This window comes from Doryrhamphus excisus, chromosome 20 (genome assembly GCF_030265055.1).
Source record: "Doryrhamphus excisus isolate RoL2022-K1 chromosome 20, RoL_Dexc_1.0, whole genome shotgun sequence".
NCBI lineage: Eukaryota > Metazoa > Chordata > Actinopteri > Syngnathiformes > Syngnathidae > Doryrhamphus > Doryrhamphus excisus.
Window position 1 is genome coordinate 14,038,479 of NC_080485.1, and position 27,409 is coordinate 14,065,887.

Consider the following 27,409-nt stretch of genomic DNA (forward strand, 5'->3'; position numbering starts at 1 on the left):
AAACTTCAGTGTTTTCCTCCACGTGTGTTTGAGAATGCATGACACTGTGTTCATTTCTAGTATATCCGAAAAAAAAACAAAACATTCCTTCACCTTCATCCATCCCGGTGAGCATCTCCGAGAGTTCTTCCTGAGTGGAATCAAACTGGTGTTCCCTCCACGTGTCACCGTTGTCGCTTCTCAACACGATCAGTTCCCTCTCCTTTTCCCGCATGGAACCAAAATGAGGAATTTCCACAATCACGGGACTGAATGAGGACAAAGGATAGTCAATAAAAATGGAATCCGCAAACATTATGTAATACATGAACACACATCTTTCTCTTTTTGGTGTGCTTTAAGGTTAAAACCCAGATAAAAAGACGCAGCTATGAATGCACATAATGGGACACACCTATTCCGCCTAAAAAGCATTCTGAAAGAAGGATCAGATCAATCTAATTTATTTTTAACCAAATCAGGAGGGTTCTTGTATTAGTATAGAAAAAAAAATTAAAGTTCAAAGATTGGCAAAAAAATGGTGGCAAATAAAACTGTTGAAAAAAACAGGCTGCATTTACGTCAGCCACCTCATGTTGGAAGTTCAAAATCAACAGTGTTCTTGGTAAGGTTTAATCATCGAATGCAAACTGTGACTGTAGACTACTGCCCAGGAAAAGGTATAGCATATCCTACCCGAGAAACTGAGCCCCGGCCGGGCCGACCTCCACGAGTCGGCTCACCAGGCCCTCCCCTTCCACCATGGGCGGTGGGTAGGCCAGCTTGTGCCTCTTGGCCAGGCGACAGGTGATGCGCGTGGGCGCCGTGCACTTCCTGGGCGGGATGATGATGCGCATGCCGTTGTGGCGGCTGCCCCTCATGGAACCGCCACGGGCATCCACCATGAAGCTGACCAGGAACCTGCACGAGAGCAGAGAAGAGGTTGAAGAAGAAGCTGAGGTGATGCGAGACAAAAGCTACGGACAAACGTGAACAGGACGATCCCCATGCTGTGATCACTGGACACTAGGGGTGGAACGGGACATTTTTATGGCCACATGAGTTATTTGCATATTTTCGCCATTGGTGGTCCTTGAATCTAACCCCTGCAAAAAGCAGAACTGTACTGTTTTTTTTTTTGGAATATGGTTCATCTTAACCTTCCTCTTGTGTTATCTTTCTGGTATCATTCATTCATTCATTCATTTTCTACCGCTTATCCACACGAGGGTCACAGTAGCTTTGGAAATGTTAAATATTAAAGAAATATTATGGGAACAAAGTCCAAATATTAGAAGAACATGTAGTATGAAGATTCATTCATTCATTTTCTACCGCTTATCCACACAAGGGTCACAGTAGCTTTGGAAAAATAAATATTATGGGAACAAAGTCCAAATATTAGAAGAAGAACATGTAGTATGAAGATTCATTCATTCATTTTCTACCGCTTATCCACACGAGGGTCACAGTAGCTTTGGAAATGTTAAATATTAAAGAAATATTATGGGAACAAAGTCCAAATATTAGAAGAACATGTAGTATGAAGATTCATTCATTCATTTTCTACCGCTTATCCACACAAGGGTCACAGTAGCTTTGGAAAAATAAATATTATGGGAACAAAGTCCAAATATTAGAAGAAGAACATGTAGTATGAAGATTCATTCATTCATTTTCTACCGCTTATCCACACGAGGGTCACAGTAGCTTTGGAAATGTTAAATATTAAAGAAATATTATGGGAACAAAGTCCAAATATTAGAAGAACATGTAGTATGAAGATTCATTCATTCATTTTCTACCGCTTATCCACACAAGGGTCACAGTAGCTTTGGAAAAATAAATATTATGGGAACAAAGTCCAAATATTAGAAGAAGAACATGTAGTATGAAGATTCATTCATTCATTTTCTACCGCTTATCCACACGAGGGTCACAGTAGCTTTGGAAATGTTAAATATTAAAGAAATATTATGGGAACAAAGTCCAAAATATTAGAAGAAGAACATGTAGTATGAAGATTCATTCATTCATTTTCTACCCCTTTGCCTCACGAGGGTCACGGGGGGTGGGGGGGGGGGGGGGGGGTGCTGGAGCCTATCCCAGCTATCTTCGGGCGAGAGGCGGGGTACACCCTGGACTGGTCGCCAGCCAATCACAGGGCACATTGTTTATTGTTAGAACTTGCCTTCCAAGAGGACGTAATGTCTGTTTTGGTCAAGTAGTTCAAATAAATTACCCGCAAAAAGTGCGACTTATGTATTTTTATGTATTTTTACCTAAATATGCATTTTTTGGCCTTGTGTGACTTATACTCCGGAGCGACTTATAGTCCAGAAAATACGGTATTTATGGTGTAAATCACAATATGAGAGGAACAATTTGCGCTCTCTGAGGACTTTTTAAAAGGTAGAGAAAGTTCTTGTTTTCAGCAACAGAACTTTATTATAAAGTGCAATCAAAAAGCAGAACAGGTCCAGATCTTGGTTCACTGTACTGCCATTCTTTCCATGATCCAAATTGTAAATGCGAAATTGTGTGAAAATTGAGCGAATTCATCTCATATGTATACTGGAAAAAAAAAACGGTCAAAATGAGAATCTTACAGGAGCTGGTTGTCATTGTGTTGGCTAATTGTACACTTATGATTTCAATTGTGGCTCAAAATATTGCTTTATAATCATATTATTATAACCGTGTCAAAAACAACCCTAACAATACAGTGGTCATAATTTCAACATGACCATTTTAAAATGTAATAAAAATTATTTTTTTTGTTTTATTTTGTTGAAATAGAGTTTCCTGATGAAGTCAAAAAGCCTTGATGCAATAAACAAATATGTTATGTGATTCTTTTTATGCATTAAAATGTAAAACACAAGAGGAGGGTTAAAAACCATGAAACCTATGCAGTTTTAGGTTTATCATTTTCTTCCCTACCGTACCCAAAATATGACCACAAACCCATAATTTTAGCGTACCGTTACACCCCTACTGGACACCCAAACACGCAACAGAAAACAAAGTCCACCAAAAAAAAAAAAAAAAAAAAAGTGCTTTGAGTTCCGAGAGCTGGCTCACGTTAAATGCCTCAAATTGACACATGAAGAGAAACTAAACAGTGATGGAGTTTAGTTTAGTTTGGAGGCAAAAGGTGAAAACCTGATACCAGCGTTTCAGATCCTCGAAAGCAGCGGCGCAAACCTGCACGGATGCTTCCACCCAGAGAGTCAAATGATGACGGAAAAGTGAGTATATTGGAATAGTCGTGTAGTGAGTACTCTCTGTAAATGCAGTATAAGGTTATTCATGTAGTCTGTAAGAGAAAGATGACACTTCTACTGCTAGGCAATGCAAATGACAACACCAGACAAAAAAAAACATGGATGACACGAGCACAGAGACGCAAGGAGAAGAAGGGAGAAGAAAGGATGGAGGAGCGAGTGAGTGATGTCGCTGAAGAAAAGATGGGGGGGTCTCAGTCTTCACCTGGAGTCATACTGAGGGAGCGGGGAGGAGAAGCTGCAAAATAAACACATGGGAGACAATGCAGGAGGAGGCAGAGCCCCGAAATGCGGTTTTAGTATCACGGTTGACATAATCGCTGTCTGGGATCTATGGCAACAAAACAAACACTCCGCGCTACGCATGGTGGTGGGAATCCAAACACGCTGACCGGAGGGGGGGGGTCCGAAACAAAATGATGTAGCATCACATTAACAGACGTGTCACAATTCTAAACAGTTCCTTTTTTACAAAGCAGAAATAGAAATAAGACCTCCTGCATGTGTCGTGTCAGCGGATTTAGAACGCCATCCGCCATCCGAGCATCCCGGTTTATGGTCTTACGGGCACTTTTCCGAATCTCAATTGCATCTTTGATCGATCGATGTTTTTTGTTGTCCTCTGTCTCAGTGATGCTTTTCTTTTTTGAAATGATCCAAAATAGCGTACTGGAATTCTTCCTGTTCTGCTTTGTCTTTGGTTACTCATATGCATGCCTTTTATGTTCCTTTCTTCCTGTCTTAAATCCCTTCCCTGTTCCCCAATGTATGTTTTATTGCAAGACATGCGGGTTATTTTGTATATATGATGTTACTTTTTTGTTTTGGACGACATTTGAAACACTTATATGCTATATACTACGTTAAAAAGCCATAGCATTTCAGTATGTGGAATCAAACTATGGAATGGATTGAGTAAGGAAATCGAACAATGCAAACAACGATGAGCCAATTCAAGAAACAATACAAGCAGTTGATGTTTGCTAAATACAAGGATGAAGAGTCTTGAACCAGTCATGATGTGCTATATATATCACTATATTGACACTTACTATGGTACCCATTATGGCATTGGATGCTCATATCACCTCGTACTTTGGTACGTGACAAAAATAAAAAAAATATAAAAATTATTTTAAAAAATATTTAAAAAAATAAAAAAATATTTTACAAAATTAAAAAAATATTTAAAAAATTAAAAAAATATTTAAAAAACAATAAAACAATTATAGAATTATAGAACATTCATTCATTCATTTTCTACCGCTTTTCCTCACGAGGGTCGCGGGGGGTGCTGGAGCCTATCCCAGCTGTCTTTGGGCGTAAGGCGGCGTACACCCTAGACTGGTCACCAGCCAATCACAGGGCACATATAGACAAACAACCATTCACACTCACACCTATGGACAATTTGGAGTCGCCAATTAACCTAGCATGTTTTTGGAATGTGGGAGGAAACCGGAGTACCCGGAGAAAACCCACGCATGCACGGGGAGAACATGCAAACTCCACACAGAGATGCCCGAGGGTGGAATTGAACCCTGGTCTCCTAGCTGTGAGGTCTGTGCACTAACCCCTAGACCACCGTGCCGCCCAATTATAGAACAATTATAGAAAATAATAATAATGATAAAATAATAAACATTTTTTTAAAAATTATATTAGGAAAGCAGGAAGTGAACAAATGTAACAGTTACTGATTGTAAAAGTACCAGATGGAGGGGTAGGATTTAATAAGCTTTGCTTCTTCCTACTCCTTTTGGACATGTGGAACTGTGAACTGATTATGTGATGCATTCAATTGTAATCTGATGCATGTTCAAATCAAATTAAACCATTACCATTACCATTTTATCCTTTGGATGTACGAGTAATTTAGTTTTTTTATGTGGTGTTTTGGGCCCTGCCTTCACTGACAGGAAGACCGCGTCCACATCTGTCACGTCACAGGAAAAAAAAATCATGTGACCAGTCGGAGGAAGACGGCAAGCGAGTAGACGAAACTGTCAGGTACGCAAAAAATATTTCTGCTCTGTAAAAAAGAACAGTTGGGCCCTGAAACGGCTAACTAAATAATATACACATGTACATATAGTATACATAGAATATAAATGTATATGTAATATAGCCATTTGCTATACAGTATGTGCGGTAACAAAGAGTAAACGCCACACATGCTCTTACCCAGAGTGGATCGGGCTGGATGCGATGTTGTGGCTGTGGTCCACCATGTCTGGAGTCCAGCTGTAGCGACGCATACATTCAGGGTTGTAGTCTCGGGTCACAGCCAAGTGCTGGAAACAGGAAGAAGAAAATAAAGCGGAGGAGTGATGCCTCAGGTAGAAGATAGAAGGTAGAAGGAAGACACCTCAACATGATGAGAATGGATGGTGGTTGGATGCAGCGTGATTTAGTAAATAAATCCAATTGGTGACATGAAAACTAGCAAATGGTGACCTGAAAATGGACAAATGGCCGCAAAATAATAAACATGGCTGACAACTTAGCATTTTATACCTTATTGAGCGGGTCGACCAGGTAGGAAATGTCTTTACAGACACTCTGAAGCTTTAAGGGGGGGGAAAGAAACGGTCAAACTTTGCACGTAACGCTGCTCAGTAAGTGAAGATGAGCAAATAAAAGAACACTTTCGCAAGAATGGATCTGAATATAATGTTTATTTGGCTAATAATGATGATCGCATAGCTAGCGATCTTGGGCGATGCTATCAATATGTAAATAGTAATAATAATAACCACTGTTTATATTGTGGGTCATGCTGTCATTTAACAAGAACTACACCACACTAAAAAATATTTTTTATATGAGGGGTGTCCAAATTTACATTAATTTTCCAAATATTTCAACTTATTTCTTAAATAGTATGAGAATTTTCCCCACAATATTTCAACTTTATTTCCATTAAATAAAAATTAAATAAAAATGTTTTTCTCTACCTTATTTTTTTAAAAAGCAACTTTGTTTCCAATACAATTACAACTAATTAAAATTATATATATTTTTTAATACTTCAGCTCTACGCTATGCTATGCTTATTTTTCCTCATATTGCAAATTAATTGTAATAAAAGTGTGGCTTTTTCGTTAAAATACGTCTTTTTTCCTCCTAATATTTTGACTTAATTACTGTAAAATTACAGTTGTTTTTTATTTCTGCTGTTGTTGTTTTTTAAAATTTTCCAATAATTTCTACTTTCTTCTTGTAATATTATGACTTTATTCCCATATTATTTTAACTAAATTTTTCCCAAAATGTAAAGATTATTTTGCTTTGTTTGCTTCTCATAATATTACAACTTTTTTTCCAATTACCATCCTTCAACTTCATAATATTACAATATTATTGTAGTAAAATTACAACTTTTTTCTATTAATATTTTGACTTTATTCTTGTAAAATTACGGCAAATTTTTCCATATTTAGTTTTTCTTTTTAAATGTATTTTTTATAATGTGCCGTTTAGTTTGTGGTTTAGTTCCCGACCACCAAACCACAGTAAGCATGTGAGCTCTGCATTCGATTCATTAAAACAGCAGAGCGCTCTTGTCATATAGAGGATCTTTGACATGCAAACTTGCAGAACTACAGTACTTTACAACGATTGTTTATACAGTAGGAGAGGTTGCAGATTCTGCTTTAGCTCCCAAGTACCAAAACAAGCAAAGACAGGAGCTCGGCTCAAGTTTTCCATGGCAAAACACACAAACATGAATAACTTCAGCTAACACTGGAGACAAGGCAAAAAAGGCGTAAGGAACAAATGGAAGTCGTAAAGAAATCAAGTTTAGTCGATATGGTAGTGGTGCCTTACCGTGTCCTTGGTGGGTGCCAGAATCTCTTCGATCATCATGCTGTCGCGGGCGAAGGAGCTCCGGTTGAGGGTGTTGGACCTATCCGAACTGAAGGAGCGGAGGCTAAATGTTACCACGCAACCCCAGCGCCGCGGGCAACAACAAGCGACACGGAACATAAAAAAAAAACAAAAAAAAAAGCAAGGGATAACGTTACTACATGCAACCTCCAGGGAACATCTCAGTGGATGAACGCAGAGCGTCCGGAGTGGAAGATCAGAGAGAAGCGCAAAGAGGATAGGATGGAGGAGAAGTAGATTGGAATAAAAGTAAAGTCAGTTTGGTTGAAGCTAGCAAAAAAAAGGAAAAGTAGAGCTGGTGACTGTGACTGTTAACCATACGAATTTGGCGGCCCGAGAACAGCACTCGAGTTATATAGATGATCTTTGACTCGGCTTTTGGTAGTAGCAGCTTACAAACACTATAGTAGCCCTCTTGACTAGATTTCTTTCCGCTGGGTCCTAGTGCTCCTATCATATAGGGGATCTTCTGACTAGCATTTCTGCAGTAAGACTTTAAAAACAGCAAAGAGCTCCTATCATATGGAAGATCTCTGACTAAAGTTAACATGTTGCTGTACGTCAACGTCTCAAGATATATTTTTTTAAACCAATAAGATATACAAACATCACTAGCTGCTAGCATATGCTATCAATTGTGGTGTTAAAACAGAATTTTCCCAGACAGAATGTTAATGGGAACTACACTATGAAATATTCATATTCATTTTCTACACCCTGGACTGGTGGCCAGCCAATCACAGGGCACATATAGACAAACAACCATTCACACTCACATTCATACCTATGGACAATTTGGAGTCGCCAATTAACCTAGCATGTTTTTGGAATGTGGGAGGAAACCGGAGTAAAGCATAGAAAAGTTATCTACAATAAGGTTTTTACCACTATTAGAGACCTCTAAACAAACACTAACACCCCTATAGTCAGCTTTACACTCGCATTACATGAAAACTTACACATTAGCATTAGGAATGCCTAATGCTAACATTACTGAGTACTATATATCATTTATTTTTCAATAGTCACAAAATTTTCTACCGCTTATCCTCACGAGGGTCGCAGGGGTGAGAGGCGGGGTACACCCTGGACTGGTGGCCAGCCAATCACAGGGCACATATAGACAAACAACCATTCACACTCACATTCATACCAGTCGACAATTAACCTAAGTGGAAATATTAAAGAAGTTGTCATAAAGTTGTAATATAATGATAAACTATCTATAAATCTAGAATTACAGTAGCTTTGGAAATGTTAAATATTAAAGAAATATTAGGGGAACAAAGTCCAAATATTAGAAGAAGAACATGTAGTATGAAGATTCATTCATTCATTTTCCATCCCTTTGCCTCACGGGGGGGGGGGGGGGGTGCTGGAGCCTATCCCAGCTGTCTTCGGACGAGAGGCAGGGTACACCCTGGACTGGTGGCCAGCCAATCACAGGGCACAATATAGACAAACAACCATTCACACTCACAATTTGGAGTCGCCAATTAACCTATCATGTTTTTGGAATGTGGGAGGAGAGTGGGATTGAACTCGGGTCTCCGAGCTGTGAGGTCTGCGTGCTAACCACTCCACCACCGTGCAGCCTACTATGAAATATGTCTGGGTTAAAATGAGTCAATCCGCATCAATACCATTTCTATGTTGCTCATAAATGAGATGGGCCACAAAGCTGAGAATGAACTGAGCTGTCTGTTCTGTTTGTGTGATTGAGGAGGAAAACGCAGAGCTCAGCATGTTCCTCACAAAGAAAAGTCCTTTTTATTCAGTACCGCCTGCCTGTCCCACCATCTGAGTTACCAGGCAACTCAGAGCGGCCTAAATGGACTCGCTGACAGCCACTTCTCTGTCGGAACTCTCCCAAGGCAACATCCGCTCAAAGGGTCGTCCTTCCTTTCTGGTTCCCCGGCGTTGGTTATGCAATGTTTCAGTCTGTTCCTTTAGCGTCACATCACCTGCCAGCACTGTTCCCATCCCACCACGCCGCCCTGGCTGCTTCATCTCCTCTTCCTAAATGTGCTGCTTTCATTCAGATCCTCCCCTTTCGATGCCTCAATGCTTCATTCATCTTTGTGGAGATCAATGTGTCTGCCATCCGTTACAGTATGTTAAGTTCCACTGTACATTACCCTGATTGGTTGTTTTTTTCTCCCACATGAATTACATTCTATTCTTTAGGAACGTCTTAGGAGACACGTCCTTGGGGTTCCAAGTGCATGATTCAAGAGTTTGTGAGGTTTACGCCTCCTCGTGATGACCGTTTGGGTATCACCACTGAAAGCCGTCCTTTTACTACCCGTGCAACTTTTGTTTACGTCTTGGCTGACGTCCACAAGGTCGCCTCAGTTTCTCTTACAGGCAGTAGTTCTCGAGGTGCTACGGTACTTCTAGAAACAGATGATTGCTAAGAAAGGGGCTAATCCTGGACAAAAAAAGGGATATACCTTAGAGTAGTCGGTGTATAGCAGTCTATACTGCTATCTATACTGCCTGTAGAGTAGAGTACTTGGGTAGGACTACCCAAGGAACATAGGACTACCCAAGGAACATAGGACTACTCAAGGAACATAGGACTACCCAAGGAACATAGGACTACCCAAGGAACATAGGACTACCCAAGGAACATAGGACTACTCAAGGAACATATGAGAACATAGGACTACCCAAGGAACATAGGACTACCCAAGAAACATAGGACTACCCAAGGAACATAGGACTACCCAAGGAACATAGGACTACCCAAGGAACATAGGACTACTCAAGGAACATAGGACTACCCAAGGAACATCGGACTACCCAAGGAACATAGGACTACTCAAGGAAAATAGGACTACTCAAGGAACATAGGACTACTCAAGAAACGTAGGACTACTCAAAGAACGTAGGACTATTCAAGGAACATAGGACTACCCAAGGAACATAGGACTACCCAAGGAACATAGGACCACCCAAGGAACATAAGACTACCCAAAGAACATAGGACTACTCAAGGAACATAGGAATACCCAAGGAACATAGGAATACCCAAGGAACATAGGACTACTCAAGGCACACAGGACGACCCAAGGAACATAGGACTACTCAAGGCACATAGGACTACCCAAGGAACATAGGACTACCCAAGGAACATAGGACTACCCAAGGAACATAGGACTACTCAAGGAACATAGGACTACCCAAGAAACATAGGACTACTCAAGGAACATAGGACTACCCAAGAAACATAGGACTACTCAAGAAACATAGGACTACCCAAGGAACATAGGACTACTCAAGGAACATAGGACTACCCAAGAAACATAGGACTACTCAAGAAACATAGGACTACCCAAGGAACATAGGACTACCCAAGGAACATAGGACTACCCAAGGAACATAGGACTACCCAAGGAACATAGGACTCCCCAAGGAACATAGGACTCCCCAAGGAACATAGGACTACCCAAGGAACATAGGACTACCCAAGGAACATAGGACAACCCAAGGAATCATTTTCTAAACAAGCTGTACACTGACTACTCTTGAGTGCACCCAAGTTTACTTTTGCTGGAATGTGACACGGTGTATTAGGAGCTGTACCATAGATACGTTCCCCCCCAAAAAAGACGCTACTAATGTCAGAACTTGGACTTGTGTGCCTGATCCCTGGAAGTTGCCGCTTAAAAGAAAGCCACATCACAGTTACGGGATTAGTACATAAAACTCAAGCCAAACAGGAAAAGACTAAATGCAGGACGGCCTGCATTGCAACGTTCTGGAGATAAACACATAATAAAAAATAAGTTGACCACACAATGTACAAGAAGAGCACGGTGACAAAGCTATACCACAAACACACACTGGGTGACACACAAAGGGAGAGGGAAGCTCTCGGTTGGCGTTAATAGGATTTAAGAGTGCGAGTTTAAGGGTGGGGTGGGGGGTCACAGTAGGGATGGAGGCCATTGAGAGCTACAAAAGACTCACTACAACACTACTTTTGTCTTACCTGATTCTAGGGCTAGAGAGGGAGAGATAGATGGGAGTGCCGGGAAAAAGACAAAATAGGACAGCAATCAAGCAAAGTCTGGATTTTAGGGTTGAGAAATCCCGATTTGGGTAAGCGAACACAGAAATGGCCCAGAAATGAAAAGTCAATAAGAATATTCGAAACAAAATGCATGTGTATACTCAAAGACAGAAATTTAAAAACAGTCACTAATTGCTCAGGGTGTAAGGGTACATGCTGTACATCCCGGCTATTTGAGTAAGGTACATCCTTTAAAATGTTTATTTTTGAAAAAGGAGCAGCATACTAAAAATAAAAAAGGTATGATTCAAAGGTTTGATATTGTTATGTTTTGGTTAATGGCTGTAAAAAGGCCTAAAGCCGCACCCACTAAATTCATTCATTCATTTTCTACCGCTTTTCCTCACGAGGGTCGCGGTAGTGCTGGAGCCTATCCCAGCTGTCCTCAGGCAAGAGGCGGGGCACACCCTGGACTAGTGGCCAGCCAATCACAGGGCACATATAGACAAACAACCATTCACACTCACAATTTGGAGTCGCCAATTAACCTAGCATGTTTTTGGAATGTGGGAGGAAACCGGAATACCCGGAGAAAACACCCACTAAATGTAAAAACAAAATAAATTGTACACCTCTCTATAAGGTACAGGTGTCCACATCGATATTTAGTACACAAAAATGCTACATTTTGAAAACTTTTGATTAAATAATAAAAAAAATTTCCATACACAGTATGGAACAGTTTGTGCAACACAGCTAGCTAAAGAGTAGCCTACCAGAAAAGTAATCAGCATCATCATCAGCGTCCTCCTCCTCCTACCTCTGCGAACTAAAACCACTAAAGTCATATTCTTCAGCATTACAATTAAACAGCCTCATGATTCCTTCATCACACACTTTGTCGGCCTCGCTAGGCAAATTGGCCATTTAGCTTGAGGTATAATCACACAGTAGTTCGGCCTTTCGAAACCTGTTGGTGGACAGTTGTGAACAGTCCAAACAATTCCACAAAAAGCAGCGTCTTACGCACCGGAGATTACGGTATATTTAAAAACAAAACTTTTGTTTTGTTATTTGTTAGTAGTGTCAAAATTTCAGCTGCTTCGCTTTACATTTTACCATTTTGCTCTGAGCTAAATCCAACAATACACCTACTACATATTTAAAAAAATCAGTTTTATACATTAAGAAAATAATCACAAGTGTACAAAACATACATTGTGCCTTGTTAAGGCATCTTCCTGCTGGAAAATGTTGAGTGAATTGACTTGTGAAAGTGATTCCCATGCTGAATTCATAGCTGGAGCACTGTTTGTTTTCCAAGTCATTCACTCAAGAATTTCGGTATCGAATGTTCCACGGCAAACGTGGAAGTCCCCTTACGAGTACATGTACCGTTACACACCCAGCAACCTCACAATAGATATTGTGTATTTTCATTGCAGTCCTTTTCCTTCCACAGATGTGCAGCAGTACCGTATCTTAGCTCATCTAAGCTTTCATCGTGGCAACGTTGTAACCCGGGTTTGAATGACGCCACACAAAATGCTGAATCATGGTATCAGTCTGAATCATTACATGGCAACTTTCCAGGTAGTGTTTGTGTGGAAGAGCATTGTTCTACTGCATACAGGATTTATTAGGAGCTGTCATGTAATGCTTTTTTTTTGTCTTGTGTATCCTCCGGTTTCTTTATTTAGCAAATATGACGGATGCTTACCTGGCTGAGCGGGCTCCGATGCTGAAGCCCATGTAGCCCTCATGTGGGAGAGAGTCGTCTCCCAGTTCTTTCAGGTCCTGAGGTCGAAGGTACTTGTCAGTGTCCCCAGTCAGAGCATCCTCACCTGGCGAAGCGAAAGCATCATGTTAAAGGTACGATTGCGGAGGCCTTTAAGTCATATTATTAGCATTGCACCCGCAGAGACTACTGCAACTTTTTATTTGGCCTATTTTTTTCCATTGGTGCAGTAACAATATAAAACCAGAGCACCAAGTACCCCCCATGCAACAAGACAGTAATCATTAACCATGCATCTACATAGTCCACCACCCACTGTAAGCAACCAAAAAGCCTAATGGCAGAAAAAAAAAGTAAAGAACCGCACCACACCTCGATCAGCGGACCGGTGGACGATGACGCGCCGCTCCACGAAACCGGCAGAGCGGCTAGAGTGCTTAGCTTTCTCCCTCATGCTCGGAGGTGATGTGCAACCATAAAGCCCCGCAACACTAGTGGTGCTCCTTCACCGCAGCCCCTCCCCTCGCCTTCCCCGGGCTGCCGCAACTACAATCGCACTCAAGGCACACCGAAACTAACACTAAGTAAGTTTCCGGATTCGGCTTTTCACAATAAAACCCCGGAAGCGGCTATCGTAAGACATAGAAGATGGATGGATTCGCTTTCAAGATTATATAACATCTAATATACAATTAATATGACATATATTAACACAAAACTAAATCCAGTAGTGTATAGGTCAGCGTATATATTGTATACCACTTCCTGACACACACTTTAAACTTTCATTTTGAAAACCCGTTAATTAATGTCCGTCATTGTTTGACTTGACAGCTAAACAGCGATAAAATAACTTCCAACTCACAGAAACAAATCATTTTTATCAATTTTCTCCAGTTAAAACGCGGAAATACACGGAAACTAACCACGACAAATTGCCACAAGCTGTATTTACAATTTTCGCATGACTTAATTGTGCAACTTACCATTATCTGATGCAGCCATAAGAGTCAAACCTCGTTTTATTCGTACAAAAAAATAGGAGAACTTCACTAGTTTAAAAAAAAAAGAAAGAAAAAGAGGTCCGGTGACATCTGACGTCGTGTAAAGTCAAGAGTTAAAGAGTTAATTCTCCTTGCAACGATCGGCTCAAAGAAAGCTAATCTCGCTGGCTTTAAACAGGGACGTATACAAGGGGGGGCGGGGGGGGGGGCTTTTTCTGGCGCACCGAGGATGAGAAAGTGTCAAAACAAAACGCTCAGAATTCTAATCTCTTCTTCTGTGGTGGTGATCTGACCGCATTAAAAAAAAATTGTGTGGTTGGAATAATTTTGAGGAAGATGGCAAACATTGCACAAGAGTTACATTGTGCAACATGTGTGCTGCATGAAAGTACTAATAGAGTAATAGATGTGTGTGTGTGTGTGTGTGTGTGTGTGTGTGAGCGCTCACCCTGCAGCATAATAAGATTAGCCACCTCTATACCGGATTAAATTGAGCCTCTTCACATCCACTTTCTCCTTTACACACACTGCACAAGAACACCGCCACTTGCTGTTTAGAACACGGAACACGAAGGGTCTGCATCATACCCGTCGGGTCCCCCCTATCAACTAACAATGTTGTCCAGGCAACAACCTCATTAATTTTACAAGCGTGTTGTGGTTGGAAATAAAAGCTACAGAGACAGAGACACCGACGCTGCTTTTGTTGTTGTTGTTGTTGTTGTTTTTGTTGTCGTAAACTACTTTTAACTGGCTCATATATGGCGGCAGCGCTATTAAATGAGGTGATCCGAACTTACAGTCACACGGGATGTAGGCCTTGCCACCGTGCGGCAACGTTCAAGGAGTTAAAAATAACGTATGAGCTTCTAGTTGAAAATAGCATCAGCGCTGTCAGTCTGCAAGGAGCGTAAAGGAGTAACGCTCAGATGTGAACATAAAAAAAAACGAGTGTCAATGCAAATTTAATGTTTGCTGAGATTGGCCAAGCAGAAATAAGCAGAGGAGAGCATTGTTGTGATACAAGGAATGAATGAACACTTTGACGCTGTCTGGACAAACGCATTGGGACAAAGTGACTTTTGAACCGTTTTTTGTGTCTCTGTAGTCTGTTTATGAGCACCAAACCTCAGAAAAATCTATCACCTGTCTCATTTGTTTGCTCGACTTTTGAGAGAAGAGGAACCCAAATGGTCACTTTTAAGGATGTGGCCTGATTCAAACGTTAAAACCAGTTGAAAAATGCAAGTATTTACATTTGGATCTTAAGGAAATGCAAAACAAACTCAGAGTGAGAACAAAACAATGTTTGAGTCAGCATTCATTCATTCATTCACTACCGCTTATTCTCACAAGGGTGAGTGCTGGAGCCTATCCCAGCTGTCTTCAGGGCGAGAGGCGGGGTACATTCTGGTCTGGTGGCCAGCCAATCACAGGGCACATATAGACAAACAACCATTCACACTCACATTCATACCTATGGACAATTTGGAGTCGCTAATTAACCTAGCATGTTTTTGGAATGTGGGAGGAAACCGGAGTATAGCATACTCTAATCTACAATACAGATTTTACCACTATTAGAGCCCTCTAGACAAACACTAACACCCCTATAGTCAGCTTTACACTTGCATTACATGAACACTTACACATTAGCATTAGGAATACCTAATGCTAACATTACTCAGTACTACATATCATTTATTTTTCAATAGTCACAAAACAATCATTCATTCATTTTCTACCGGCCAGCTAATCACAGGGCACATATAGACAAACAACCATTCACACTCACATTCATACCTATGGACAATTTGGAGTCGCCAATTAACTTAGCATATTTTTTGAATGTGAGCTGCACGGCGGTCAAGTGGTTAGCGCGCAGACCTAGCGAGGACACCCGAGTTCAATCCCACCCTTGGCCATCTCTCTGTGGAGTTTGTATGTTCTCCATGTTCGCATGACCGGGTTTTCTCTGGGTTCTCCGGGTTTTCTCCATAGGTATGAATGTGAGTGTGAATGGTTGTTTGTCTATATGTGCCCTGTGATTGGCTGGCCACCAGTCCAGGGTGTACCCAAGACAGCTGGGATAGCACTGCGACCCTCGTGAGGATAAGCGGTAGAAAATGAATGAATGTTACAAAAAGTACTAAAAGTAGTACTGTAGTACAGTACTGCAGTACAAAAAGTAGTACTCTCTACTCAGTAGAGAGTAGCTGTGCCATTCTTGTTAATCGGATGAATAATGGCTTTAGGCATGCTTGATGCTGGTGTTTCCAGGAGGCTAGTGGGAATGTCGCTCCAGGTGGTGAAGGTGCCGTTTGACGCCCATGCACAATCTGAAACTACATAGTTCCACTGAAGGATCATGATTTGATATCCTTGCAATACCAGTAACGTTGGAAGCCATCAGGAAAATCAAGGTTCCATATTTTCTCAACAAGGAATAGAACTTTCTTCCATGTTTGGTGACCTTGTGAAAATTCAGAGGTCGTCTGATGGTTTTTGGACTGCACTCCACTAAGAACCGTCATTTGGGCCAATAGGATCTGTGATATATTTTTGGGTGGACCGCTTGCCTTTTTTGTCCCATAAGCCCCCCCCCCCCCCAGGAAGTTTCAAATAACTGCCTTACTGCGTCCAAACTCAATGCAAACTCATGCAAAACACAACAATTCCACCGCGTTCAAAGAGAGAAAGCTCTTTTGCCTTTGTCATCAAGATGTCATGATAGCGTGAATACCTGACAGAAAATGCAACTGGTCTTAAGTTTTGATCAGAAGTACATATATCTAAAAAAAATGCAACACTGAGCTTGTCAGGTTTGTAAAGTAGCATAGCATGCATGGTAAAAATTAGCACAATAGCTTAAATAGCAGGTGTGGACAAACTCAGCTCATTAGCATCTAAACTACACACACACAGTACACTTGTGTACTATCTACTCTTACCCACTGTAAAAGTATTGTACAGACACAACGTGACACGGAAAGCAGCAGTTAAAGGGTTAATATCACCGACAGGAAGGTGAGTACAACATGTTAGGTTAATAAAAACCCACAAAACCAACCAGAGTGGCTACGACGGCAAAACTGACGACCAATACCTTCATCATCATCATCTGACATCGAGTCCTCAGCCAGACTTTCAGGGACATTGGCCCAAACTGTGACATTTGAACGCACCACGGTGACACATGCAACACACGTTATGGCATCATAAAGCCGTCATGCAGTGTCGTGCTTAAACATAAAGACTACCTTCATCGTCTGACATGTCCAGGAACTCGTTCATGGTCTCCGGGACGTTGATTTTGTGTTTTTCGGCTGCACTCTGCAAGGTAGGAAAGCGCAGATACAATACAATGAGGTGGGGCAGTCCACGCCATGTCCCAATTAACCATCCACTCCAACAAATAGTGCCTCTAGGTGCTAGTAATTACCTTTTAATCTAGCTTTTCTTCCCGTCACTCACATACAAACACACAGCAGTGTCTTAAAGGTTGTTAGCAAACAACAGATGAGAAGTTATGATGCTAATATTGAGATAATGGTGATAATTGAAGCACAGTCATCAAACTGTTTGAAATGCAATATTCAAGTAGTGGTTATTTCACTGTTATTAAATATAAGATTTCATAAAAATAAGGTCTTAAATACCAAAGGTCTCAACCAAATAAACAGCCTCAACAAACACACCTGGTACTAAAGCTGCTATATTATCGTATATTCTGGACTATAAGTCGCTCCGGATTATAAGTCGCACAAGGCCAAAAATGCATAATTAGGTAGAAAAAACATACATAAGTCGCACAAGGCCAAAAATGCATAATTAGGTAGAAAAAACATACATAAGTCGCTCCGGAGTATAAGTCTGTTTTTCTTCACTGCAAAGCGTCTTTGAGTATTTTGAAAAGCATTATACAAATAAATTATAAAAAATTATATAAAATTCTAAAAAATATATTTTAAAATTATTAAAAAATATTTTAAAATTATTAAAAATTATTAAACATTATTAAAAAAAATATTAAAAATATTAAAATTATAAAAAATATTAAACATTATAAAAATATTAAACACTATAAAAATATTAAAAATTATTAAAAATTATAATTTTTTAAAAAAATATTTGAAAATTATTAAAATTATTAAAAATTGCTAAAAATATTATTTAAAAAAATTATTAAAAACGTATTATAAATTATTATAAAAATTATTTTTAAAAAATAAAATTTGTTATTATTATTATTATTATCTTTTCATTTCTCTCCATATTTGAACATATGTTAAACACAGCATAGCCCGCACACCACATTTACGTAATATGCCTGAATTGCGGCAATTTCACTACTGTGTTTTTGTGCAATGACAATAAAGGGAGTCTATCTATCTATCTATCTATCTATCTATCTATCTATCTATCTATCTATCTATCTATCTATCTATCTATCTATCTATCTATCTATCTATCTATCTATCTATCTATCTATCTATCTATCTATCTATCTATCTATCTATCTATCTATCTATCTATCTATCTATCTATCTATCTATCTATCTATCTATCTATCTATCTATCTATCTATCTATCTATCTATCTATCTATCTATCTATCTATCTATCTATCTATCTATCTATCTATCTATCTATCTATCTATCTATCTATCTATCTATCTATCTATCTATCTATCTATCTATCTATCTATCTATCTATCTATCTATTTATCTATCTATCTATCTATCTATCTATCTCACCACAGTGTTGAGGTTTTCATCCGTCACGGGCTTGAGGGTGTCCACCACAGAGATGTAACCCAGGCGACGAGCGATAGACAGCGCCGTGTTCCCGTTCTGTTCCCAAGACGGCGAGAGAGAGCAACAGGAAGTTAGATGCACAAAAACAATGAAAGCGGATTCACCTGCAGCCAAGTTGAGTCGACACTGACCGCGGTGAGCTCGTTGGCCGAGGCGCCGTGCTGGAGGAGGAGGTTGATGATGTGTGTGTGGCCCTGCTGTGCGGCCTGGTGCAGGGGTGTGTAGCCGTTCTGGACCATGGAGACGGAGAGGAATACATGATGACATATCAATGAGCAGCTTTTGTGGCGTATTTTAGCTCAAGTGAACCAAACCGCAGCATAGCCCACTTGCAAGCGGACCAAAATGCACCATCTTACCATCAACATTTTTTTTTGTTACCTTGGTTTTCCCGTTGACCCTGGCGTGGTTCTGTAGCAGGAAATTGGCCATCTTTGCATTGCCGTAGTGACAAGCCACATGCAGCGGAGTGTAGCCCATCTGTGAGAAAGTGAGGCGGAACACGGCGGTTGAGTCACGGTCTTACATCAGACCTCTCGCTATAGCAATCTTGTGGTGATTTTGTAAGGTGTGCAAAATGCACTTTTGTGTTGAGTTGTGTGTGGCGCACATCAGACGGTTATTAAGCTCTGCACTGTAAGCAACTGTCCTGTCAGCACAAATGTACACACACACACACACACACACACACACACACCACTATAACCTTCAGCCAGTGAGGTTTCCGTGAACGTGACCTGCCTGCTATGTACGCTCTACATACGTATATGTATACTCTCTATATATGTGTCTGTGTGTGTACAATAGCTAAATTATCCTTCAACTTTCTAAGCTTGTAATTCAAAATAAATACAAAATGAAATATAATTCAGGCTGCACGGTGGTCGAGTGGTTAGCGCGCAGACCTCACAGCTAGGAGACCAGGGTTACAATATATAGTTGCTTACATATTGGAGTTGTCACAAAAGCAAAAAGAAATTTTGTGTCAAAGTGAAAGTTATGCTCTCTTTTGTAGTTGGGAACTGATATTTACCTGAAACTTACCTATGTGCCACTGCTGATTACTAAGGAACGGAAAAAGGTAGAAACGAACTTTTTTTTTGATAAAATACGGATGGGCTGCTTGAGTGGTTAGCGCGCGCAGACCTCACAGCTAGGAGTTCAATTCCACCCTCGGCCATCTCTGTGTGGAGTTTGCATGTTCTCTGGGTTTTCTCCGGGTACTCCGGTTTCCTCCCACATTCCAAAAACATGCTAGGTTAATTAGCGACTCCAAATTGTCCATAGGTATGAATGTGAGTGTGAATGGTTGTTTGTCTATATGTGCCCTGTGATTGGCTGGCCACCAGTCCAGGGTGTCCGAAGACAGCTGGGATAGGCTCCAGCACCCCCCGCAACCCTCGTGAGGAAGCGGTAGAAAATGAATGAATGAATGAATGAATATAATTCAGGCTGCACGGTGGTCGAGTGGTTAGCGCGCAGACCTCACAGCTAGGAGACCAGGGTTACAATATATAGTTGCTTACATATTGGAGTTGTCACAAAAGCAAAAAAAAATTTTGTGTTATGCTCCCTTTTGTAGTTGGGAACTGATATTTTCCTGAAACTTACCTATGTTCCACTGCTGATTACTAAAGAACGGAAAACGGTACAACAAACTTTTTTTGGGATAAAATACAGAAGGGCTGCACGGTGATCGAGTGCTTAGCGCCTCACAGCTAGGAGACCCGAGTTCAATTCCACCCTCGGCCATTTCTGTGTGGAGTTTGCATGTTCACTTCGGTTTCCTCCCACATTCCAAAAACATGCTAGGTTAATTAGCGACTCCAAATTGTCCATAGGTATGAATGTGAGTGTGAATGGTTGTTTGTCTATATGTGCCCTGTGATTGGCTGGCCACCAGTCCAGGGTGTACCCCGCCTCTCGCCCGAAGACAGCTGGGATAGGCTCCAGCATCCCCCCACGACCCTCGTGAAGCGGTAGAGAATGAATGAATGAAATATAATTCCAAACTTAATTAAATACCAGGATAGCATTTATGCTAATAGGGTGTCCTATTTTTCACATGACACATTTGCTGGAACATCTCCACCCCCCACCTCCCTTAACCGTCACCTGGTGCAAGTCTTCAAGTTCTTATGTTGTAAAGTGTGCTTATTTGTGCCATGTTACCAAAGCTACACTGTATTATTATTGTTTTTTATTATTATTGACTTAAGGACAATGTGTTAGCTGGAATTAAAGTTACAGTGGCCATTTATGTAGAGTGCATTAAGCCGCAAAAGGAATTTCATTATGGGTTTTAATAAAAGCACCACCATGTATATTGTGTATTTATCCCAAAAAATACCAGCACCGGAAACACAGTAGGGGTGCATATTTGGACAGATTTTCACCCTTTCGTGTTCAACCGAGATTTGTACCTTTGTTTGTGGGCTGACGTCAGCACCGTGGTTGAGGAGGACTTCTGCAACGTTGACCTTGTCCTCTTGAGCTGCTAAATGGAGTGGCGTAAGTCCGCTCTGAGCATGAAGGAAAGAAATAAATGTGCTAAGAGGCACTGATAAATGAATAAAAGATGGAGAATCTTGCAGGGACTCATTAAAAAGTGCTGCAGAATTATTTATGCACAATGGTTAAAAAACATGACTAGCGCTCATTGCAAAGCTTGCAGTAGCATGGCTATAATCCACTAAGTTCTACCAACGACAATGTATCAGAATCAGAATCAGAATGCCCTGATTGACAGTACAAAATATAGAAATTCAAAGAATAAATAATAATAAATAACAAAGGGTCTACTAAAGGGATCTAATGTGGTTTTACCTTGTTGCAAATGTTGACAGCTGCGCTCTTGGCCAGAAGCAGCGACACCAAGTCCACGCTGCCCTCCTGAGCCGCCAGGTGGATGGGGCTGATGCCCTGCCGCGTCACGGCGTTGGTGTCGGCCCCGTACTCCAGCAGCGTGGTGCCGATGTCCATTTGGTTCTTTTTGGCGGCGATGTGGAGCGGCGTGTAGCCATTCTGAGGACAAAGAGAGACCTGACAGTTTGCATGATGAACGAATACTGCAAGAATAATACTGAGTTTTTATTTTTACTGTGTATGTGTGTGACTATCATTTTTATTATTATTATTTATGCATCATTATAAAAGCTGCATGCATTTTTTCGAGAAGGCAAGAAACTAGTAACTTGTCTCAGGCAATGGAACCATGTGATTTCTCTCAGCCAATCAGATTACCAAGTTCATTCATTCATTCATTTTCTACCACTTTTTCCTCAAGAGGGTCGCAAAGGGGGTGCTGGAGCCTATCCCAGCTGTTTTCGGGCAAGAGGCGGGGTACACCCTGTACTTGTGGCCAGCCAATCACAGGGCACATATAGACAAACAATTGATTACCAAGTTAATGATAATAAATAATGAAAATAATCATGATTCATTCATTTATTTATTTTCTACCACTTTTCCTCACGAGGATCGCGGGGGTGCTGGAGCCTATCCCAGCTGATTTCAGGCGAGAGGCGGGGTACACCCTGGACTGGTCGCCAGCCAATCACAGGGCACATATAGACAAACAACCGATTACCAAGTTAATGATAATAAATAATGAAAATAAATGAATAAATACAATATTATAATATCATGATAAACTTAAGACTAAGAAACTAAACAAAAAAGATTTCAGCATATACATATGTGTGATAATATGACCATTATTTGAAAATGAAAACCTCAACACTGGTGAGATGTCCGCAATTCAGGCATATTACGTAAATGCGGTGTTTAACCTATGTTCAAATAGGGAGAGAAATTAAAAGATAATAATAATAATACATTTTTTAAATATTTTTTAGTAATTTCTAATAATTTTTAAATAATGTTGTAATATTGTTTTTATTTTTTTAATAATTGTTAATAATTTTAAATAATTTTTATATTTTTAAATAATTTGTAATAATTTGTATAATGCTTAAATTTACACTTTCCCCAAAACTAAACCTTGCAAAATACATCACTGACATTTTGTAAGAAACAAGCAAAGTGAATGGTCTGAAGCAATTTACAACACATCACCATCACCGACAAGCACAAATATGAGCAGATGTTAGACTGAAATGAGAAAGAAATGGACACCATGACAGACAGTCACAAATCGGTTTCCGTGTTACCTTGGCGGCGGCGTGCGGGGAGGCTCCCTGATCCAGCAGCAGCAGCGCTACTCTCTGATTATCGTAGTGAGCGGCTACATGCAGCGGCGTTAGCCCGCTCTGAAACACCCCATACATACGCACACAAGCATGCAAACAACACCTGGTTAGAAGGTGAGTCACCCTGGAGACCAGCACAACGGTCAGTACGATGGGAAGAGGCAGGACGGCATGGAAAGAGTGCAACTTGGAATTCATGCAGAGAGTAAGAAGAAGAATTGGCAGAAGATGATGTTATATGGAGAAACGGATGCTGAAATTGGCTTGAAATGTCCTCATAAAGCAGGGGTGTCCAAAGTGCAGCACGGGAGCTATTTTTTAAACATTTTATTCACAATGTCATTAGATATTACACTAGCTGCAGTATAACACAAAGTTAACATGTAGATGTTATTTCAGATAGCATATACAAAAAAATTAAACATTAAAAAATTAAAATTAAAATTAAAATTAAAATTAAAATTAAAATTAAAATTAAAATTAAAATTAAAATTAAAATTAAAATTAAAATTAAAATTAAAAAATGGTAAGCATTAAAATTGAAAAAAAATTAATACAAAAAATTTATAAAAAAATTAAATAAAAATAAATTAAATAAAAAAATTTAAAATTTAAAAAAAATAAAATTTAAAATGTTTAAAAAAAATTTAAAAAATTTAAAATTAAAAATGTTTAAAAAAAATTAAAACATTTTAAATTATCCTCATGAGGGTCACGGGGGGTGCTGGAGCCTAAAATTTAAAATCTGGATTGGCACAAATTTTAAATTTGCGCCACTCCAGATGAAATAAGCATTTTAAGTCAGTTCTTTTGTGGATGATTTTCCGGAAAGGGGTACCAAAAAACAATGAACCGTGTCCCCTATAGGCACCAGGTACGTGGTCTAAAAAAACAAATAACCTAACTGGCACTGGTCCATGAAACACTGGCATTAACAGCTGCGGCTGTAGGCAACCCCCTTATGTTGTTTTTAAAATTAACGCTTAAATTAACGTTTTTTAAATTAACCGTGTCCCCTATAGGTACCAGGTACGTGGTCTAAAAAAACAAATAGCCTAACTGGCACTGGTCCATGAAACACTGGCATTAAAAGCTGCGGCTGTGGGCAACCCCCTTATGTTGTTTTTAAAATTAACGCTTAAATTAACGTTTTTTAAATTAACCGTGTCCCCTATAGGTACCAGGTACGTGGTCTAAAAAAACAAATAGCCTAACTGGCACTGGTCCATGAAACACTGGCATTAACAGCTGCGGCTGTAGGCAACCCCCTTATGTTGTTTTTTAAATTAACTCTGAACATGCATTTGAGTGAATAGCTTACTCTGTGCGCTTTAAAATGTTGCTTGTGATTTCAGGTGTGAAAGTGATGCTACGATGAACTCAACAGTGATATTGATGCTAGCTCCTTACCAATATTACAACATTGATTCTGTTGATAGTGCAACATACTTGCTCCTAAATGTGGTAGATGAAAGCCGCGTGGTTCCCCTGCGCTTGCGGTAATGAGGTTGACTCCGTCAAAGATTTCACACCCTCACCTTGCCTGCAGCATCAGGAGCGGCTCTCTTCTGCAGGAGGAGACTGGCCACCTCCATCTTGCCGTACTTTGCTGCCACGTGGAGCGGACTGAAGCCTTTCTGTTGGCACAGAATAAGAGTTAGTATCTTCGCTCCTGATGATGATGCTGACATCATGATGCTGGGGGGGGGGGGGGGGGGGGGGTACCAGGGGTTTTACCCTCCATTAATCTGTTCCGCTGACAAGAGGTCACCTTCATGAAGAACCCCCTCCTCCCCAGAACCTCACATGCACACAGGCAATCTTAAACTACTTCCATTATTAATGTGTTCTTCATGGCTTGTTATTACCCCCCCCCCCCCCCCCCCCCCCCACCATGACACTACCCATGCTAAATTATTTGAGTGGAGTCAACCTAAATTAGTAAAACTTGAATAACTGTTATAGTATTACCTTTTCATTTGTATTTCATTCATTCATTTTCTACCGCTTATTCTCACGAGAGTCACGGGAGGGGGGTGCTGGAGCCTATCCCAGCTGTCTTCGGGCGAGAGGCCAATCACAGGGCACATATAGACAAACAACCATTCACACTCGCATTCATTCATTTTCTACCGCTTTTTCCTCACGAGGGTCGCGGGGGGTGCTGGAGCCCATCCCAGCTGTCTTCGGGCGTAAGGCGGGGTACACCCTAGACTGGTCGCCAGCCAATCACAGGGCACATATAGACAAACAACCATTCACTTTCACATTCATACCTATGGACAATTTGGAGTCGCTAATTAACCTAGCATGTTTTTGGAATGTGGGAGGAAACCGGAGTACCCGGAGAAAACCCACGCATGCACGGGGAGAACATGCTAACTCCACACAGAGACGGCCGAGGGTGGAATTGAACTCGGGTCACATTCATACCTATGGACAATTTGGAGTCGCTAATTAACCTAGCATGTTTTTGGAATGTGGGAGGAAACCAGAGTACCCGGAGAAAACCCACGGGGAGAACATGTAAACTCCACACAGAGATGGCTGAGGGTGGAATTGAACCCTGGTGTCCTCGCTGTGAGGTCTGCGCGCCAACCACTCGACCTCCGTGCAGCCCCCATATGGATTTAAAATACAAAAAAACTCTTTTAAAGCTTTACCATAATGCATTGCGTCTGAGAAAGCATTCATTGGGGTGCTGCAATGACATCAGCCTCCCTCTAATGGCTGTGAGGTCTGCGCACTAAACCACACGACCACCGTGCAGCCCTCATTTGTATTTTAAACTAGCAAAGCGTACATTTAACGTAAAGTTACCTTGGTCGAGGACGACATAGAAGCTCCATTCTCCAGCAGCATGGTGGCGACATCCTGGTGACCCTCCCGGGCGGCCAGGTGTAGCGGCGTGTATCCTGAGGTGGTGGCGGCGTTGGCGTTGGCGCCGCACTGCAGCAGCTGTTGCACGATGTCCACCTTCCCGAGTCGACTGGAGATGTGCAGCGCCGTCTGGTCGTCCTGCACAAACAACAACAACGGCAGATTCCCATGGGGTTCTCTGATTTACAAATTCAGACGTTGCTTGAAGTGCACACCTTGGATTTGGTCTCCACTTTGGCGCCGTTCTTCAGCAGGTACCGGACGACGTCGGCCTGGCCCGCCCTTGCCGCCATATGGAGGGCTGTCTCGCCCCGCTGGAGGATAAACAGTTATGACAGCATAAGATTTTTTAGTGAATTCTTAAAAACGACCAAAAAGTGATTTTCTGACCACGTTGGTGGTGTTGGGCGAAGCGCCGTGGTGTGTGAGCGCGTGTACGATGTTCTCGTGGCCCATGAAGGCTGCGACGTGGATGGGCGTCAAACCGGACTGCAGAGAAATATTTCATTCATATTTAATGCTGATATTTAGTACATGGGACAGTACTCAGTGCAATATTACAAAAGAAGTAACTAAGCACCTCCGTCACGGCCTGGATGGACGCTCCATGTTTGAGCAACAGCTCCATCACTTTGACTCGGTTCTTCTTGCAGGCGATGTGAAGTGGAGTGAAACCATTCTGCAGAGAAAAAATAAAAAAAAAAATCAGATCAAAAATCAAACAAAAATATCAGCAGATGTGCAGTAAAAAGGAATTTCCACATCTTTGGGTGTTTTGGCGATGATGAAACATTTTCACAGTCAGACCCACCCGTCTGATTCATCTTTCACTTGTCTTCTCTTTATTGCATTGTTTGAATTCCCCCCCCCCCCCCATATTCCTTATGTACAGGTCACAATTTGTATACATATACACAATATACACTATTCATGTGTTTGAGATATAAAATTTAATATTTTAAGTAAACACTTTTAAATACACTTAAATGTTGAATTTAATATAATTGATTTTAATAAAATGTAATAAAATTAAATTTAATACAATGTAATACAATTAAATGTAATTAAATTTAATATTTTTTTAAATTTTAATAAATTTTAATAACATTTTATTTGATAAAATTTAATAAAATTTTATTCGATAAAATTTAATAAAATTTTGATAAAATGTAATAAAATTTTATTCAATAAAATGTATTTAATTTACAGTTAACAAGCAAGTAAAATAAAAAATATATAATATATAAAATATAAGCAACAAGCTATTTAAATTTTATTAAATTGAAACAAATTAAATTTTATGCAATTAAAATAATAAATATATAATATATAAAATATAAGGAACAAGCTATTTAAATTTTATTAAATTGAAACAAATTGAATTTTATGCAATTAAATACAGCATTTGAATTTTATTTAATGTAATTTAACTTGTAAAAGTAAAGTATTATTTACAATATTTATTTATATAACTAATTTAATTGTACATACACATGCATTTCATTGTATATACACATGAATTCCATAAATAGAAATCAGAAAATGTAATGAAACAATAATATATAACAAAAAATGTCCATCTGA

At 40.2% G+C, this 27,409-nt stretch overlaps 1 protein-coding gene across 46 annotated transcripts in view; it reads right to left on the bottom strand.

The window, feature by feature from the left end:
• The window catches only part of LOC131108045 (ankyrin-3-like), a 144,761-nt gene that overhangs the window by 34,705 nt on the left and 82,647 nt on the right, over positions 1–27,409 (bottom strand). For 23 of the 46 annotated variants that reach the window (XM_058058733.1, XM_058058739.1, XM_058058737.1 and 20 more), the window contains 21 exons: positions 26,406–26,504; positions 26,216–26,314; positions 26,041–26,139; positions 25,766–25,963; positions 24,484–24,582; positions 22,907–23,005; positions 21,561–21,758; positions 21,158–21,256; positions 19,116–19,214; positions 18,866–18,964; positions 18,675–18,770; positions 17,178–17,250; positions 17,024–17,083; positions 12,896–13,019; positions 11,155–11,166; positions 7,098–7,200; positions 5,784–5,834; positions 5,451–5,560; positions 3,472–3,504; positions 676–900; positions 94–248 (listed from right to left, as the gene is read on the bottom strand). In XM_058058733.1, coding sequence (XP_057914716.1) covers positions 94–248; positions 676–900; positions 3,472–3,504; positions 5,451–5,560; positions 5,784–5,834; positions 7,098–7,200; positions 11,155–11,166; positions 12,896–13,019; positions 17,024–17,083; positions 17,178–17,250; positions 18,675–18,770; positions 18,866–18,964; positions 19,116–19,214; positions 21,158–21,256; positions 21,561–21,758; positions 22,907–23,005; positions 24,484–24,582; positions 25,766–25,963; positions 26,041–26,139; positions 26,216–26,314; positions 26,406–26,504 — 2,230 coding nt within the window. Of the gene's footprint in view, positions 1–93; positions 249–675; positions 901–3,471; positions 3,505–5,450; positions 5,561–5,783; positions 5,835–7,097; positions 7,201–11,154; positions 11,167–12,895; positions 13,020–13,285; positions 13,857–13,899; positions 15,168–17,023; positions 17,084–17,177; positions 17,251–18,674; positions 18,771–18,865; positions 18,965–19,115; positions 19,215–21,157; positions 21,257–21,560; positions 21,759–22,906; positions 23,006–24,483; positions 24,583–25,765; positions 25,964–26,040; positions 26,140–26,215; positions 26,315–26,405; positions 26,505–27,409 lie in introns of those variants that run through there. The other 23 variants (XM_058058735.1, XM_058058780.1, XM_058058781.1 and 20 more) reach the window with 18 other exon arrangements.